Here is a 14,491-nt window from a genome sequence, read left to right on the forward strand (position 1 = left end):
GTTTGCCCACTGAAACTCTTTCATATTATTTCCTGAATGTGCACTTTTAACTATTAAGATATGTTAATTTACAACTCAATAGATTTACTATGGTTTATTCTTGCAAGCAAGTTCTGCATTTTTTTCCCTCACTGTGTTTATTTCACATGGTTCTTTTAACCTGTAAAGGGAATGTTGCCACCTTTAAGCCCTCGTGGGTACTGGTCGTAAAGTTAACCCTGCATGCTAATCCGATGCGTGTCCACTCCGAAATCCATTCTGCTGCGTCCAGCAGGGCTGATTTCCTTCCGTGCAAGTGGCGCGAAGGCTGCAGCTCCAGAACGCCGTCCTGCTCGTGCCAGAACACAAACCAGCCCGGCACTTCTGGGCGCCCCTCCAGCCAGCCATGCAGGCCGGGGCATGCTGGGAACCGGCTCAGCGTGTGCATCTTTATTGTGGGAACGCCCAGCACCCGGGACCGCTCCCTTTTTTTCCTGGCGCCGCTGCTGCCACTACCTTGAAAACTAACTAGGAAGCAAAATCTAAGCAGGAAACAAAAATGAAACGCCCACAATAGGTTGAAACACGGTCTGAGAGCTACTGGGCAAGCTGGAGCAGCTTCTTTTCACTGGGTGAACATGAAATGCAATTCTTTGGCAACAGAATTCCTATTGGGACTTTATCGGACTGGTTCTTGGGGTAGAAAGGCCTCCTTTAATTCCATTTTGGAACCGACTAACTGGCCAGCCTGCTTATTTAAGGCAAGTTTTGCATTTTTAATCTGATTCTTACAAAGCAAAATACCATCTTCACCTATCAGGCTCTGTTGTCTTTTTGTTTCAACTCAGCAGCTTTGCTTGGCTCAGCACTGTTTACAAGGCAGTGCTGCAAAGCAACCGTATCCCAGCCAGGACTCCGCACCATGGACTTCCTCTCAGAAAAAGAAACCAGAAGCCCAGCGCTGCCACACCTGGCAGGTAGGCCAGACAGAGCTGCTTCTGTAAGATGAAAGGCTAAACCGGATGCTCATGCTGGACCAGAATGGCCACCAGTGCATGGGTGTAGCAGCCACGGGACTCAAAGTGCAGGCTTTGCACGCTTACAATGAAATGTGTGTCATTTTTTAAGGCTGCAAGAAATTTAGAATTAAAACACAATTAAAATCCAAATATTAAAAAATTAAAAACACTGGGTTTTCCTCTTTAAAAGTTCTTTTGATTCAATCTGTTTAAAACTGTTCCTGTGTTATTTACCATCCTCCCACCAACACTGACCTGATTGTCTCCTGGTAAGAAAGAAAAGAAGTCCAAACCTGTGGAAAGCAGAACAAAAAGCATTTCATTTCCTCAAAAGACACACCCAGACAAGCAGCTTTAACCAGAATGCATCTCAGAGAATTCTAATATCCAGGGCTTGATCCAACCCTAATTTGGAGTTTTCCCAAAGGGAGCTAAGAATTCGCTTTCAGGAACAAAGCAGACAAACATAACTGCAATCTCTGAGCATATGCAAAGTGCACAATGATCACATTCTGCTATTAACCCTGATCTTACCCTACAACAAGGAGCAGCAATGACTGCATCACAACAGTCATAATGACAACCTGGTATTTTAAGTGGCAACAACAGGGCAACCCACATTCAAGGACCGAGAACGGGTTGGATGCGGGGTTTTGCCAAACTGCGGGTTATCACGTTGCCTGAGCCCCAGCCTCACTAACCACAAGCAACTCATAGCTGACAGCCCAGAAAAACCCTGTATGGTCTTTTCATGGGTTGTTCACAGTTAACAAGCCATAGTTTGCTAGCGCAGGCTGAGTCCAAACAAGATGATACCACACCATTCAACAATAACCCACACGTCAACAACAACCTGGGCTCAACCCTTGAGCGAATTATATTGTCTGCATCCCGTTTTGCACACAGAAGATCCTGGGCAGAATTCCTAGCCTCTCCAGTTAAAAAAGACTGAAGTAACAAGACTGGGAAAGGCCCGTCCCACCGGTCCTGCTCGGTCACGGAACCGCTCCTTCTCTGTGACTCCCCGTCCAGCGCAGACACGAACCTACCTTGGAGGTCGTAAGGCATGGGCGTCATGTGGAACGGGTGCCTGTAGTCCTGGATGAGCGACGTGTTGATGTAGTTTGTGTCGACGGCTGGAAGGCTTGGGGTTCTTGAAACAGGAGAGACTTGGTGCGGCAGATTTAGGATGCTACGAAACAGAAATGGAAGCCTGAGACCGCAAAGCCCGCGGCAGTGAGAGCAGGGCTACTGGCACGTCCCTCTTCCGGACTGCACAAGGGAGAGCAACCCTGTGCCAACGTTTCTATCAGGTGGCCCAAAGGCCGTGTTTGCTCCCCCGACACCATCACATAAACGGCCAACTACAGCATGTCCATGAAGTGCAGAAGTGAAACGGATGCTCCATTTAACCAGGGCATCTGGATGTGCTCCTGCAAGCTGGGCGTTAAAACCTCCCTTGGCTTCCTTGCCTACCATCTCCATTCTCACCAAGGCTCAGCACGTTTGGAAGGAGACAGCAAGGAACTGCCTGGCTCAGGCTCTCCGTAAACGAAAACCCAAACGGGCACACGGAGTAATGGCTCGCAACACTCCCGCACACAACTGCAGCAAATGCACACACCCTCCTGCACGCACCCCCGTGGAGCCGATTTCCTCCAGTCTACCTCACAGAAGAGGCTTCGGACAGCGGCGTGCTGCGTTCCCAGCCCAGCCAGCGCCTCCTCACCTCTTGCTGTTAACGGGGGACGTGGGAGACAGGGATGGGCAGCTCCTCTTGGCCGAGGGTTCCTCCTCCTCCTCATCGGACGAGCTGTCCACGGTTAGGTCGATCACCTCCACTTTCCTATTTTTGGTTGACTGATGTGAAGAGACCTGATGATCCACTGGAGAACTTAAGCAGCCTAGGAAGAGACCAGCCAGATGCTGAACTCCCAGTTCAAACATTCAGGGCACGTCAAGGTGGAGGCAAGTACCACGGGGCACAGGGATGAATCAGGCCCTCACAAAACAAGGCCATCATCATCCACCAGGACAAGCTAGAAGGCTGGGACAGCAGTTGACACACAACTGGACACTCACCTTCCACTCCGTTGAAAGATGTGTTCACCTCCTGTGCCTCTTTTTTTGCCCTCATGGGAGCCCATGACCCATCTTCTTTAAACTGAATTTCGTCACAATCGGTGCAATGCTTCAAGATTTCCATAAACAACCTATGAAAAAGCCTCCTTAGAAATCATACGGGAATACAAAGGGATTTTATATGGTAACGTTTGGCCCTCAAAGGCAATTATGGAGAGGGTGTCCATGCTCAGAGCAGTGCTTCCATTTTGGGTTCGCACAGGGACTCACCCATCAATTATCAGGTGTTCGTAAGGTGCTCTCTTGTCACACACGGGGCAAACCCAGGTGGGCTTCTTCTCGTTCATTTGAATATACAAAGTGGCATCAAAGCACTGCAGATGCGAACAGGTCAGGGACCTGCAGGGTATCGCTAGCCGCATTTTACCAAGCTTTTAAAAGAAAAACAACCAACTGTAAGCGAAAGATTATTATTGTTTTCATTCTCGCAACAGCAGCCCTGCATTTCCAAGTTTCCAAGATATCAAGACGCCAATACCCAGAGCATTATTTACGAAGTCCAGAGGCCTTCGAAGAGTGGCAAGATGCCTCACTTTATACAATGAGGAAGCAATCCCCCTGAAAGTCCTTGTGTGCTTTGGCAGATCACCATTGAACACGGAGGACCTCTGCTTCGTGTCATGCAAAGCAACTAACTGCAGGTTTTCATCATTGTTCAGGCTGCTAGAATAACACTCTCATTACAAGGAAGGCAGTGATGGCACAGGGCACTTACTGGGCACAGAAGAGAAACTCTTAAGCTGGTTGTTGCTATTTCACTGTCAGGATCCGCAGTTAGTTTCTCTTTGACTGTCAAGGGAAGAAAGACAAGAAGAAAATAAAACAGAAATGCCATTACAAGGAGTCACAAGCAAAAGCAGAAGAGGAAGTGAAGCTGGCAAGCTGAGCAGCAGGGGAATCCTAACAGAAGAAATGGTCACTATTCAGAGAGAGACATCAACATGGCTGGAAATCTATCAGGGCTGACCTGTGGAAGCACCACGAAATACCAGGCCTGCCCAACTGGCTATTCCCTGAGGGGTACTGAGGATGAGAGAAGAAGGGAGGGAGGGAGGGTGTTCAAGGTGGACATGGGCTTCCTAATTCTGTGAAGAATATACAAGAAATGGGAAGTGTGGTAAACACAGTCCTGGTCCGAGCCTGTCTTGAGAAAAAGGGGATACAGGTGGAACACACAGAAACTCAGCGTGTGCCCTCACACACCTGCTTGCAAACTGCAGCAGTCCCTGACTCAGCACAGGCCTCCATTCTCTCCCACTCAGGAACTTTCCAGGTAAGGTGGTTCCTTACTCGGATGAGGGGCTTCACGGAACCTGGCTTTGGTGTAGTTTCCCTCTGTGAGTGGAAAACTTGCAGAGTCTGTCCTTCGTTTTAGAGACTCTGAGACGCTGCGAGCCCTCCGGAGAGAGCGATGGCCAGGGACCGAGCGAGGGGGAGCCACCAGCGCTGGTCCCTGCGGGCGGCTAACACCGGCCACCCAGCCAGCTGCCAAGCACTTTCCTCTCAGTTGTTTTACATGGGAGGTTTGGACACAGCAGACATACTTAGTGCTCTAGAGTGGTCCGGGTTCCGTATGCCTTTTGCTCGCAACCTCTGCAGCAGCACAGTCGAAGACAGTTGTTTGACAAGGTAGACTGCCATGGAATACGTCTGGAGCGGGGGAAAGAGAACGAGAATCGAATCAGCTTGGTCAGTTGAAATGATTGCCCTTCAAATTTTCAAATTCCCACAGTTTTCCAGACTTGATGAACCAGGAGCAAAAATCACTGACAACACCTGTGTTATGAAACTCTTGCACAATTTGCGCTCTTGTCCATGCAGACTGTAAGGATCTCAGATGCTCTGGCATGCAGTGAAGGCCTTTTCCATTTTTTGAAAGATCAGACTTAGTGTGACGTAGCGGAGATGTAAAAGGCATGCATTATATGGAACCTTTGTTCTTGTAGTTTTCCAAGTTACCTGTAGTCGACACTGAATTCTGGACAGCATCATCATAAAAACAGCCCCAAAGAGACATATTAGATTGGGCAGAATCTGCTTTTGATTTCCACTGCACTTCCTTGGCTTAGCTCCCTGGCGTCCAGCCCCTTTCTCACTGCCTTAAGTGTGCCGTAGGCAAAGTGTCTGCGTGGGCCTCTGGCAGAAAGCGTGTCAGTGAGACCAGCTTGTGCGCAGGCTGCCCCCATGCCCATGAACCCCAAGTGGAGTTCGGCTGCGTACGTGGCTTCTGGGCTTTGTGTACATTGCACAAGGAATTACATACTTGGCGTAACTTGTGCAAAAACCTCTCATGTTCCCGAACGTCAAGACTTGGGCCTTGACACAGCTCGCTTCCTGGCCAGGGACAAACATGGGAAAGAAGTCCAGCAAGCGCAAGATCGCCAGATTCTGGCCCGATCTTCGCATCCTTAATGATGAGATGCAATTGGGGAAATTCAGTGTGCTCAACGCCGTATTACAGAGCTTCCTGGTTGATAACAACATGGGAGGGGATGCCTGGCTTTGCGGGTCATCTCAAGAGGACTGTTCTGGACCCTTTCCTAGCTAGAATGGCAAGCTAGGATTTGTTCACATTTCCTAGCTTGTTTGATGGCAAGAAGCCAGAAGTGACTGAAATCTGTTCTGAAGTGACTGGAATCTTTGGACTTTAAAGTTCTCCCTTACACATGTGCACATATGCTCACACATGAACACACACACACACATTTTTCATCAACCCCCAAAAATTGATGTGCAGCTGCTACAAATTAAGCTGCAGTGAACTAACAATGTAACTTTTTCTAAGGTCAATCCAAATATAGAAACCAGACAGCACAGAAAAATACAGAAATTATACCCCTTCTAAAACCAGAACACATCTATGCATGAAAACCACATAAATGGATGGGTGGGTAAATGAATAAATTTCGCTTCAAATACACTTCCATGAAGTTAGCTCCATCCAGGACTGTGACTAATTCCATTCCAGCACTTTCCATCGGCCAATCGTTCCAAGCAGTGAGAAAGTTACCCTTCAAAAGCATCTCGAAAAGCGACCGAGGCATGTTGGTGGGATGCCCTGATAAAGCTTCAGCAGATGCTTGCCTGATTCACATTTTTCAAGAAACCTACTCACAATTCACACTTCCCCGACTAACACTGGACTGCGTTGCTACTCCAAATTATACACTGCGGCTCTTGGCTCCAAAATTATGTTCAAAAAGTAACATACGGGGGAAGCTGTGTACGAACATGTATTTTCATGTCACTTTAAAGAAGAAGACGAGGCTGATGCGAAAACTGGACAGAACTGATTTGTGACTGAAAGTATGTGAAGCAGATACAGGCCAGCTATAGAGCCCTGGTCCTGTAAGCGTGATTTGTGTTCAAGATGCTTTGTGTGACAGCCTTCCTCACATGCTGTTTCAGATAAGATTTAAAGGTGTATTTACTTTTATGTTTTGAATCTGGGTTTTTGCAGATGTGCTTGAACCGAACAGCCCAAACTTGTTTTCGTTCAAGTGCATGCGTGCACCTTACCAGCCCTTCCTATTACTGGGGTGCCCATATTTGCGTCCATGCTATGAAACTCTGACCAACGTAACTCAGATCCACACATACCTTTTCCACAGTAGCAGAAGACACATTTAACAACATCAAACAAGTCATCTTCGCATGTGATAGTCTCAAACAATTTGGTTAGAGAAAGGCATGTCTGCTGCCTTGTGTGAAAACCTCAAAACAAGTCAAAAGTGGGAGCATAGCACCGGTTAATTTTTTAAAAACAGGTTTGGGGTGTCCAGGGTTGTCTGGAAATCACACAGGTTGCTCTGAAAGGCTTGATCTCTTAAGCTCAGCTCTCTCAAGATAAGGGAGGGATCCTGGCCCATTCTGATTCCCATTCAAGGCAAATATGAGCAGCTCTGTATTTCTGCAAGGATAAACATTCCAGGAAGGAGGCGGTAGCCCCAGTTAGAAAACAGCCATTCCTTCCGCTGTTCATCAAGACTGCTTGGTAACTTATTTGGAAATGTTTTTCACCAACCCTGCAGAGAGCTGTAGCATGTTTGTTTAACACTTCAGCTAGGGCCAAAAACGAAACTACTAATTAACAGTGTAATGTTGTTTACCTGAGTGTTAGGATTTACAGAGTGAGAACTTATCCAAACAAAGTTTTACTTAAGTCTGATTAAAAACACAGTGTGGAAGCTGGGCTGACAAGGCTATCTCTTTATTTGAACTGGGTTGATAAAGACTGGAAATCCAGGGTTTAAAGTCCCAAATGGAATTGCATGATTAGTAATTATGGCACCTGATAGAAATAACGACTAATACCAGAGGGATGTCCATTTGAGCCCGTGGCAACAAAAGCTAATATACACTCGCGGCATCTTAAAGGCTATGGGGGTTTACAGAGAATGCCTGTGCATGTTCACTCAGAAGTCAAGCCCGTTCCTGTCAAAGGGGGGGTGATCCCTGGTAAGTGTGTTTAGGATGGCCGTTCCCATATGCCACACAACACTTCCTCAACAGAATGAGCACGTGTTGCTTATGGCAGCCTGAAGAGGGTCATTAAAACAAATCTGCCTTTATCACACAGATGTGTAGAGGAGAAATGCCAGGGAGGCTGGCAGAAGGGCAAAGCTCTCTGTCCCTCATCCAGCAGCCCACCAAGTTGTGGTGCGGGCTGCCGGGAGAGCTCCTGTCTTCCTCCTGCCAGTACAGAAACCACATGGGCTGGCAGCCAAGGAATGGGATGACCCACCACTCCTCCACCTGGCTACACAAAACAGGCAACTTGCAGCCCCCAGGTATGCTGGCCTAAAACTCAGCAACTGTGGCCAGCATAGCCATAAGGAAAGGATGAGGGGAGCTGCTGGGCAAAGCACCTGTAGAGCCTGAGGCTGTCCACCCTGGCCCTGGATGGCTTTCCTCGCTGCCTATGGCAATCCGGCCAGTGCTAACATCGACTCTGAGCGTTAACCTCGTGGTGCTATGGAGACAAAGCACCAGGCCCTGCCTGTTCCAGGGCTTAACTGTGTTACCTGAAAGCTCTGCACGTCCAGCCTTCCCTCCGCCCCACTTCCTGGCTAGTCATCTAGTGTTTCGGTGTCCAATCTTTCAGTGTGCAAAACCTCCGCACTTTTTTTGATAGACTGCAATCAAATTCCTGTTCCCAAGTCTCAAACAGGACTAAGACCTGGCCAGTACATAAAATGCCTGAAAAAACTATTAATACCAGGAGTGCACCTGCCCACCGTGTCCCTAGCTGTGTGTGGTCGTCTTCTCCCTATCAACGAACCCAGTACAGAAGAACGTTACTCACTCGTCCGATTTCTGCTGTCCATGAGACAACAATTGTGTTTGGTACTGTTGTGGATAGTCGAACAAGCGAAGTGATGTTGATTGGTCTGCTGGGTCGCTTTGGTTCAACCCCATTCTTAGTTGGTGGAAGATAGCCCTGGAACGCCACAACACACACCATCACCGTTATGAAAACACTACACATGCAAAACTGCTTCCGCCCTTTATCTTTTTTTGCGCCCAAGCAGGTCATCCTGCCCCGCCTTATCTCAAGATCCAGTCTTCAGCCCTTCTCCCTTCTTCCCCTATCGCCCAAGCCCACCATGGCCAGAAAGCCGCAACCAGCCCCGCCCCACACACAACCGTCTCGCCCAGTCTTCTCAGAGCAGAAAACAGGGCAAGGGGAATGGTGGAAAGTCCCTCTCAAAACCTTGCACCCCGAGCTCGTTTCATCTCCCCAGACCCTGATCCATGCCGCGGAGGGGCTGGGAAGCAGCCTAATGGGAAACAGAAGCCACAGCGCTTCTCCCGCATGCCACCTGCTGCACCTTTGAGCTACGAAGCCACTGAAAGGGATGCTGTAAATTATTCAGCTCAACTTATCACTACGCAGCCCGATATGTGGGCCGGTGTTCTGCTCCATCACAGTGGTCAGATTCTGGGAATACTCACAGGAAGGCTACACGGTTTTCCATTAACTTTCACACACAGATTTGGCGGGAAGTGATCTTCCTGTGGACAACTGGTTTCAGATAAGCAAAACCTAAAGACAAGACAAGATGGACGATGTTTATATGAAATGCCGTGCGTGGGCTTTTGTGAAGGTCAAATGATGGGGAGCTGTGCCTTTTCATAGTGGTTAACTATGACCCAGTAAGGTGTCAGAGGAAGTCTGGAAGGGACGCTACATCAACCCTACTTTGCAACCCACTGCTAAGTGTTCAGGACCTATGGCACCTTCGACAAGCACCTTTCTCCGAAACAGAAGGTTTGCGTATCCCTGCCTTATCGAGAGGCTTCCCTGTTCATTTCAACAGAGGGCATCCATGGTATGTGCAACAGAATCACTCTGCGATGCACCCTCTGCGCAGAACCAAATGCCACCGCGCACTCAGTCGTGGGGTGTCAAAGAAGGCTGACTGTCCTGCCAGAGAGGTAGGACTGCTTCATGCATGCACTGGACTGGGGTGACTGCGCCTCTGAAGTGAATTGCCCTGGTCTGAAAGAAGCTTTGCTTAAAACCCTCAACCTCACACCCAGTGATATTCTTTCCCATTCGGTCCTCTTCCACCTCCAGAGCTGCAGCAGCTCTCCCAAGTTACAGCAGTTCCTGCGGTCACATTCCAGTGAAGCAGATTCCAATGCTATCTCCCCCCCCCCCCCCGCCACCCATTATCAATACTGCTTGTTCAACAGAGCACAAGCAAAGTTAGGGCACCTGGCCACGCAAGCCACTAGCCAAAAAGGGCAGGTGTTGTATAATTCACTGGAAGGAGCTGCCACTTCCCTTTCACAGACACCAAGGTGAAAGTAATCCCATGCCCCAAACAAATGCGATGCCATCTCCACGTGGCCTATGAGGGGGACGGAAGGAATGTTCGGTTTCCCCCACCACGAAATACAAACCGTGGGGATGAACGGATAGGCTGAAGTAGCTAGGCTGAGAGCAGAATTACGCAGAAATCTGTTCAGTGGAAATGCTGCCCTGTGTCTGCTTTTATGGAATCTAGAGAACAGGGGCATTGATTCATGGTGGGGAGAGCAACTGGGGAAGAAGCACATACGATTCAGGCTAGTGAGGTGAGGAAGCATGCCAGATGCAGTTCCTTTGCCAAGACCAGAGAGGCAGAACCCACAGGAAATGGCATAATTCTTGGGGACGTTCGAGCTCACTGATCATTTAGAAATGCCCACTTGGCGGCATCCAGCACTCCCAACGTTGCAGGGGCCCCTCTGCTGCGGGGAGTGCAAACACGCACAAGCACAAGTCCTCCTTTGGCTGGACAGGTACAAATTAAGCAAAGGCACAGGCGTTTCTCCCGCCACAGGAAAGTAAAAAGAGCACCGGAAATAATGAAGAAAGCTCCCATGTCTGTTTCCCTGTCCTACTGGGGAAGGCAGGGAAAAGCCAGTCCCAAAGCGCTGGTTTCTTTTCACAATCTTGGGAAACAGTCATGCGATACGCACTTATGTATGCAGACATTCACAGGCTGCAAAATCTGTACAGGTTGCAGATTTCTGCTTTTCTTGGTACATAAGAGGGAGGGGGGTGCTCTGCCAGTTTGGGTATTAGAGGACAGGAAAGCAATACCTTAGCTGGACTTGCACCGTGAAGTCACATTTTGTTCCAGAAATGTCCCTGGCAAAGAGAGTAGAGAAAGGTTAAAGATGGGGCAACCAAAGATTTGAGCATTAGAGGCTTGGGATGTTAAAAAGATACCCCGGCCTTTGCTGACACGCTGCCCGGACAAGCGGCCTGGCTCGCACCATCCCACCTGGCCAATCCAGCCTCTCCAGGGTGCCTGAACGTCACAATTCTGGGGCAAGCAACCTCTGCTGTATTTCCAGTAACTTGCATTGCTTTGTCGGATAATGAAAGTACGACACATGATGGAAATTAATTAAAACATTCAAGTCAGCTTTAGGCCCGTGCCTCTAGGCATCACTCCAGATACCTGAGGGCAATGAACTCTAAAGGGTTTCCATGTGCCAACCATGTGCAAGGGAACAGAAAGGGACTGGCTGCATAGGCCAGGGAAACCCATCTTGAGATGCTGCCCATTGTGTATGTACGTCGCGCGACTGAGACCGATTCCGACAGGGTGGCTTGTTCGAGGGAACAACCCTGACAACCCATGGCTTATGCTCGGCTGCTTGTATGCACAATGGGCTGTGGTGTCACCCAAATCCGGGCAACCCTCCCCACTGCGGGTACCAGGAATCAGCTGACTCCTCACTTGGCAAAAGCTGCAAAACGCCTTGCTGTTCTGGCCAAACGGCCCGGGCATCCACCAGCGCTGGCCCCCCACAAGTGGCAAAGCAACTGACGGCTGGGCGGCGCTGCCTTGCTGCTCTCTCCCGGTAATCCTGAGGTGATTTCAGCTCCCCACAGCCTTTCTGAACTTTTCCTCTCCCTCTCCCTCTCCGGATCACAAAAACCATCTGGATGAACACAGGCAGCCCCTTCAAAGTGACTGAGGACCACCCTGGAGGGTCTATTAGTGGCTGGCAGGATGATTAAAATGTGCAAAGATGTGTGCAAATAAATTCTTCTTCATCATCATCATCGCTGCTGCATTTGTGCAAGTGAGGGAATCTGTCAGAAGGTGAGCTGTCAAGTGATCTTGGGAACGAATTTAGTGTGATTTACTCCCATTTTATGACACCGAACCATCTTCAGGGTGAGGCCCAATCTGCACTTTCCCCCCAAGACTCCAGGGAAAGTGCAAAAGCGCCAATCCCCCGACACACACCTTTTCTGGGGGGAAAATGGATTTGACAGCTACCTGTCCAAACTCGAGGTTCCCTTTAAAGGGGGCTTTCGGTAGACACGGCTGACCATGACTAAGCACGTGACCAGCATCCCCAAACCCCGCTGAAAACTGGGCCAATGCAACCGAACCCCCACAGCCCACATCACTTTCTTAAGCCCCTTAACACTTGCCACACACAATTTGCAATACTGCAGTTGTGTGTTTCTTAAGGTATTTTAGCGTTTAAATAGTACTTAAAGATCACAAGAACTTACATGGAACTGCTTATCTGCTGCACTTGCTGCGGAGTCAAGGCGAATGCAAAGCAGGTTTCTCGAAACCGCTGGCTGTTATCTGAGGCTGTGGGAAGAAAAGAGAAGACTGAGCATATGGACTAAATAAGGCCATCTGAAGACATTTATTCAAGCAAGAGGAAGACTCACTTTATCCACATTTTTGGAAAATATGTATGGGAGTCTCTACAGCCACATCTAAAAATCTATGAAGATTTACCTTTGGTTCAGGTTTCACCTATAATCAGGAAGAAGATTCACAGCTTCACAAATTTACTAGAAACAGAGGCTTCTCTCAAAGATTAATTCTTACCTTTCCGTTCAAAAGAAACGAAGGTCTGCTTCCAAAGATACTTTCCAAGGTTGAGAAAATAAATTCACAAGGAACTGCCAAAGTTAGCCATTCAGAAAAGGAGAATTTGACAAAGATAATTTAAAGGAAAAATCTTAAGAACAGATGAATCTTAGGAGTACACCCACACAATGAACTTTAAGAGGCCAGAGACATTTCAAAACATTATTGTAACTGGTAATTCTAAGCTGGATGCTATGAGGTAAAATGGAACAGTTTAGAATGGGCAGGTTTAAATCAAGCCAATTTAAATTACCGATTAATTAATTTAAAATCGGTAATTTACTGGCCCCTGGCCAGTATCTGAGAGACCCCAGAGTTTTTGGATTCCCAGTTCCAATTCTGAGGCTGGGTATCAGAGCTCCAACTCCTCACATCCGAGGTGGAAAAAAGTACCAGATGTTTTCCAAAGTCAAGAAAGTGACCAAAGCGCGATATCCAGGAGAAAACAGGGGCTCCACTCAATACAGTAATACTTCAGAACAGAACATGTGTGATATTGCATTGGCTATGTGGTAATATAGGGATCTGGACAAATGTGTCCTGGTTCCAGAGTTACATGTTTCTGCTTCACTCTACCTTGATTGCACCCCACAGTCAAAAAACAAAGTACCAAATAAAACTGAGAGAGCTTTGCCTATTGGGGAGTACAGAAATTAATAAATACATTAATTAAATGCCCATGACTGCTAGGTCAAAGACAGGTATAACAGTTCCTGGGTAGATTACAGATGTTTATTTTCATCTGCTGCAAATAAAATGCCTAGATGTGGTAGGTTAAAAATATTGACATTTGAGAAGTGATCAAATTGGTTCTCCTTGTACATAAAACTGCTTCCTTTACCTCCATATGAAGAAGGCATCAATTTAGTTTAGACACTAACTATACGGTTAACATGCTTCTACTGACATCCAATATTAAGTAGACTGTATCTAAAAAGAAAGCGATAGTCGTTGTTGTTTTGAAGTTCAACACTGTAATCTAAAAAACGACATCTATGTAAATCACTGATTTCTATCATCCCTGGCACAGTCTGCATGTCATTCAGGATTTTTAAGACAGCTCCTTAAACTGCTTTTTTCTGCATGAAACCCATTTTGAACTGTCTGGATGTATTATTTCAGCAATTTTATTCCCTGCTAATTTAGAATGCGGAACCCTACCAATTAATTCACAGTATGCTGATTACAACCCAAATTCCCAGATCTTCTGATTCAGAGTGAGGCTTTGAGTGCATATTATCAGTTCCAATACCAGTTAAAACAAGTTCTGATGGTACAAGTCAACAAAGAGCTGGCTGTACAAAAAGGGATGGTGTAAACTTGACCAATAAGATACTTTAATAAAATACAAAAAAGGTCTCACTAGAAACGAAAATGTTTTCCTCTCTTAGCTAGCCTCAGTGAAAGGCAGAGTAATAGAATACCAGATACACCCCTTTTGGAGCCAAACTATTACAAGGCTCTTCTTTCAGATCATTCATGACTACCATAAGGCTTTTACAACCTGCATCCCGGGATCAAGACCCCACCATTCCACAAGCAAAGGTTTAGATAAAGGTGAGCTGGCAAGCGGCGTCCTTTACGGGAAGTGAAAGCAAAAACCATATTCCTTGTTGTAAGAGGGAACTGAAAATAAGCCAAATTTTCAGTTATAAAAATATATTATTCATCAAGATGGAAGGTAGCCAGTATGCTCGAGTCAAAAGCAATCCTCCTGGGGAAATGCCCAAGAAGTCCTTTTATAGCCAGAAGAAGGAATGAGAAGGATTCAGGCGCTGCTATTGCTTATCCTTTAACACTGCAGCCTGTTTTGGGGACCTGGCTAATAAAAAGTAAGGTATTAACAGACCACATTTCTATTACTGTGAAATACTTATTTATGGAGGAAGTACGCAATTTAATGGACAACAGGCTCAAGGTCGCACAGTGAGGGCTGTGAACCGAACA

At 47.3% G+C, this 14,491-nt stretch overlaps 1 protein-coding gene across 1 annotated transcript in view; it reads right to left on the minus strand.

The window, feature by feature from the left end:
- The window catches only part of PIAS1 (protein inhibitor of activated STAT 1), a 48,683-nt gene that overhangs the window by 5,557 nt on the left and 28,635 nt on the right, over positions 1-14,491 (minus strand). Inside the window, exons 3-13 of the mRNA XM_044444812.1 lie at positions 12,172-12,256; positions 10,735-10,782; positions 9,096-9,186; positions 8,446-8,580; positions 4,685-4,790; positions 3,856-3,929; positions 3,351-3,511; positions 3,081-3,211; positions 2,728-2,902; positions 2,048-2,190; positions 1,254-1,291 (exon numbers count right to left, since the gene is read on the minus strand). Coding sequence (XP_044300747.1) covers positions 1,254-1,291; positions 2,048-2,190; positions 2,728-2,902; positions 3,081-3,211; positions 3,351-3,511; positions 3,856-3,929; positions 4,685-4,790; positions 8,446-8,580; positions 9,096-9,186; positions 10,735-10,782; positions 12,172-12,256 — 1,187 coding nt within the window. The remainder of the gene's footprint in view (positions 1-1,253; positions 1,292-2,047; positions 2,191-2,727; positions 2,903-3,080; positions 3,212-3,350; positions 3,512-3,855; positions 3,930-4,684; positions 4,791-8,445; positions 8,581-9,095; positions 9,187-10,734; positions 10,783-12,171; positions 12,257-14,491) is intronic.

The sequence above is a fragment of the Varanus komodoensis genome, unplaced genomic scaffold (genome assembly GCF_004798865.1).
Source record: "Varanus komodoensis strain SLA01 unplaced genomic scaffold, ASM479886v1 scaffold46_1, whole genome shotgun sequence".
NCBI classification, from domain to species: Eukaryota; Metazoa; Chordata; class Lepidosauria; order Squamata; family Varanidae; genus Varanus; species Varanus komodoensis.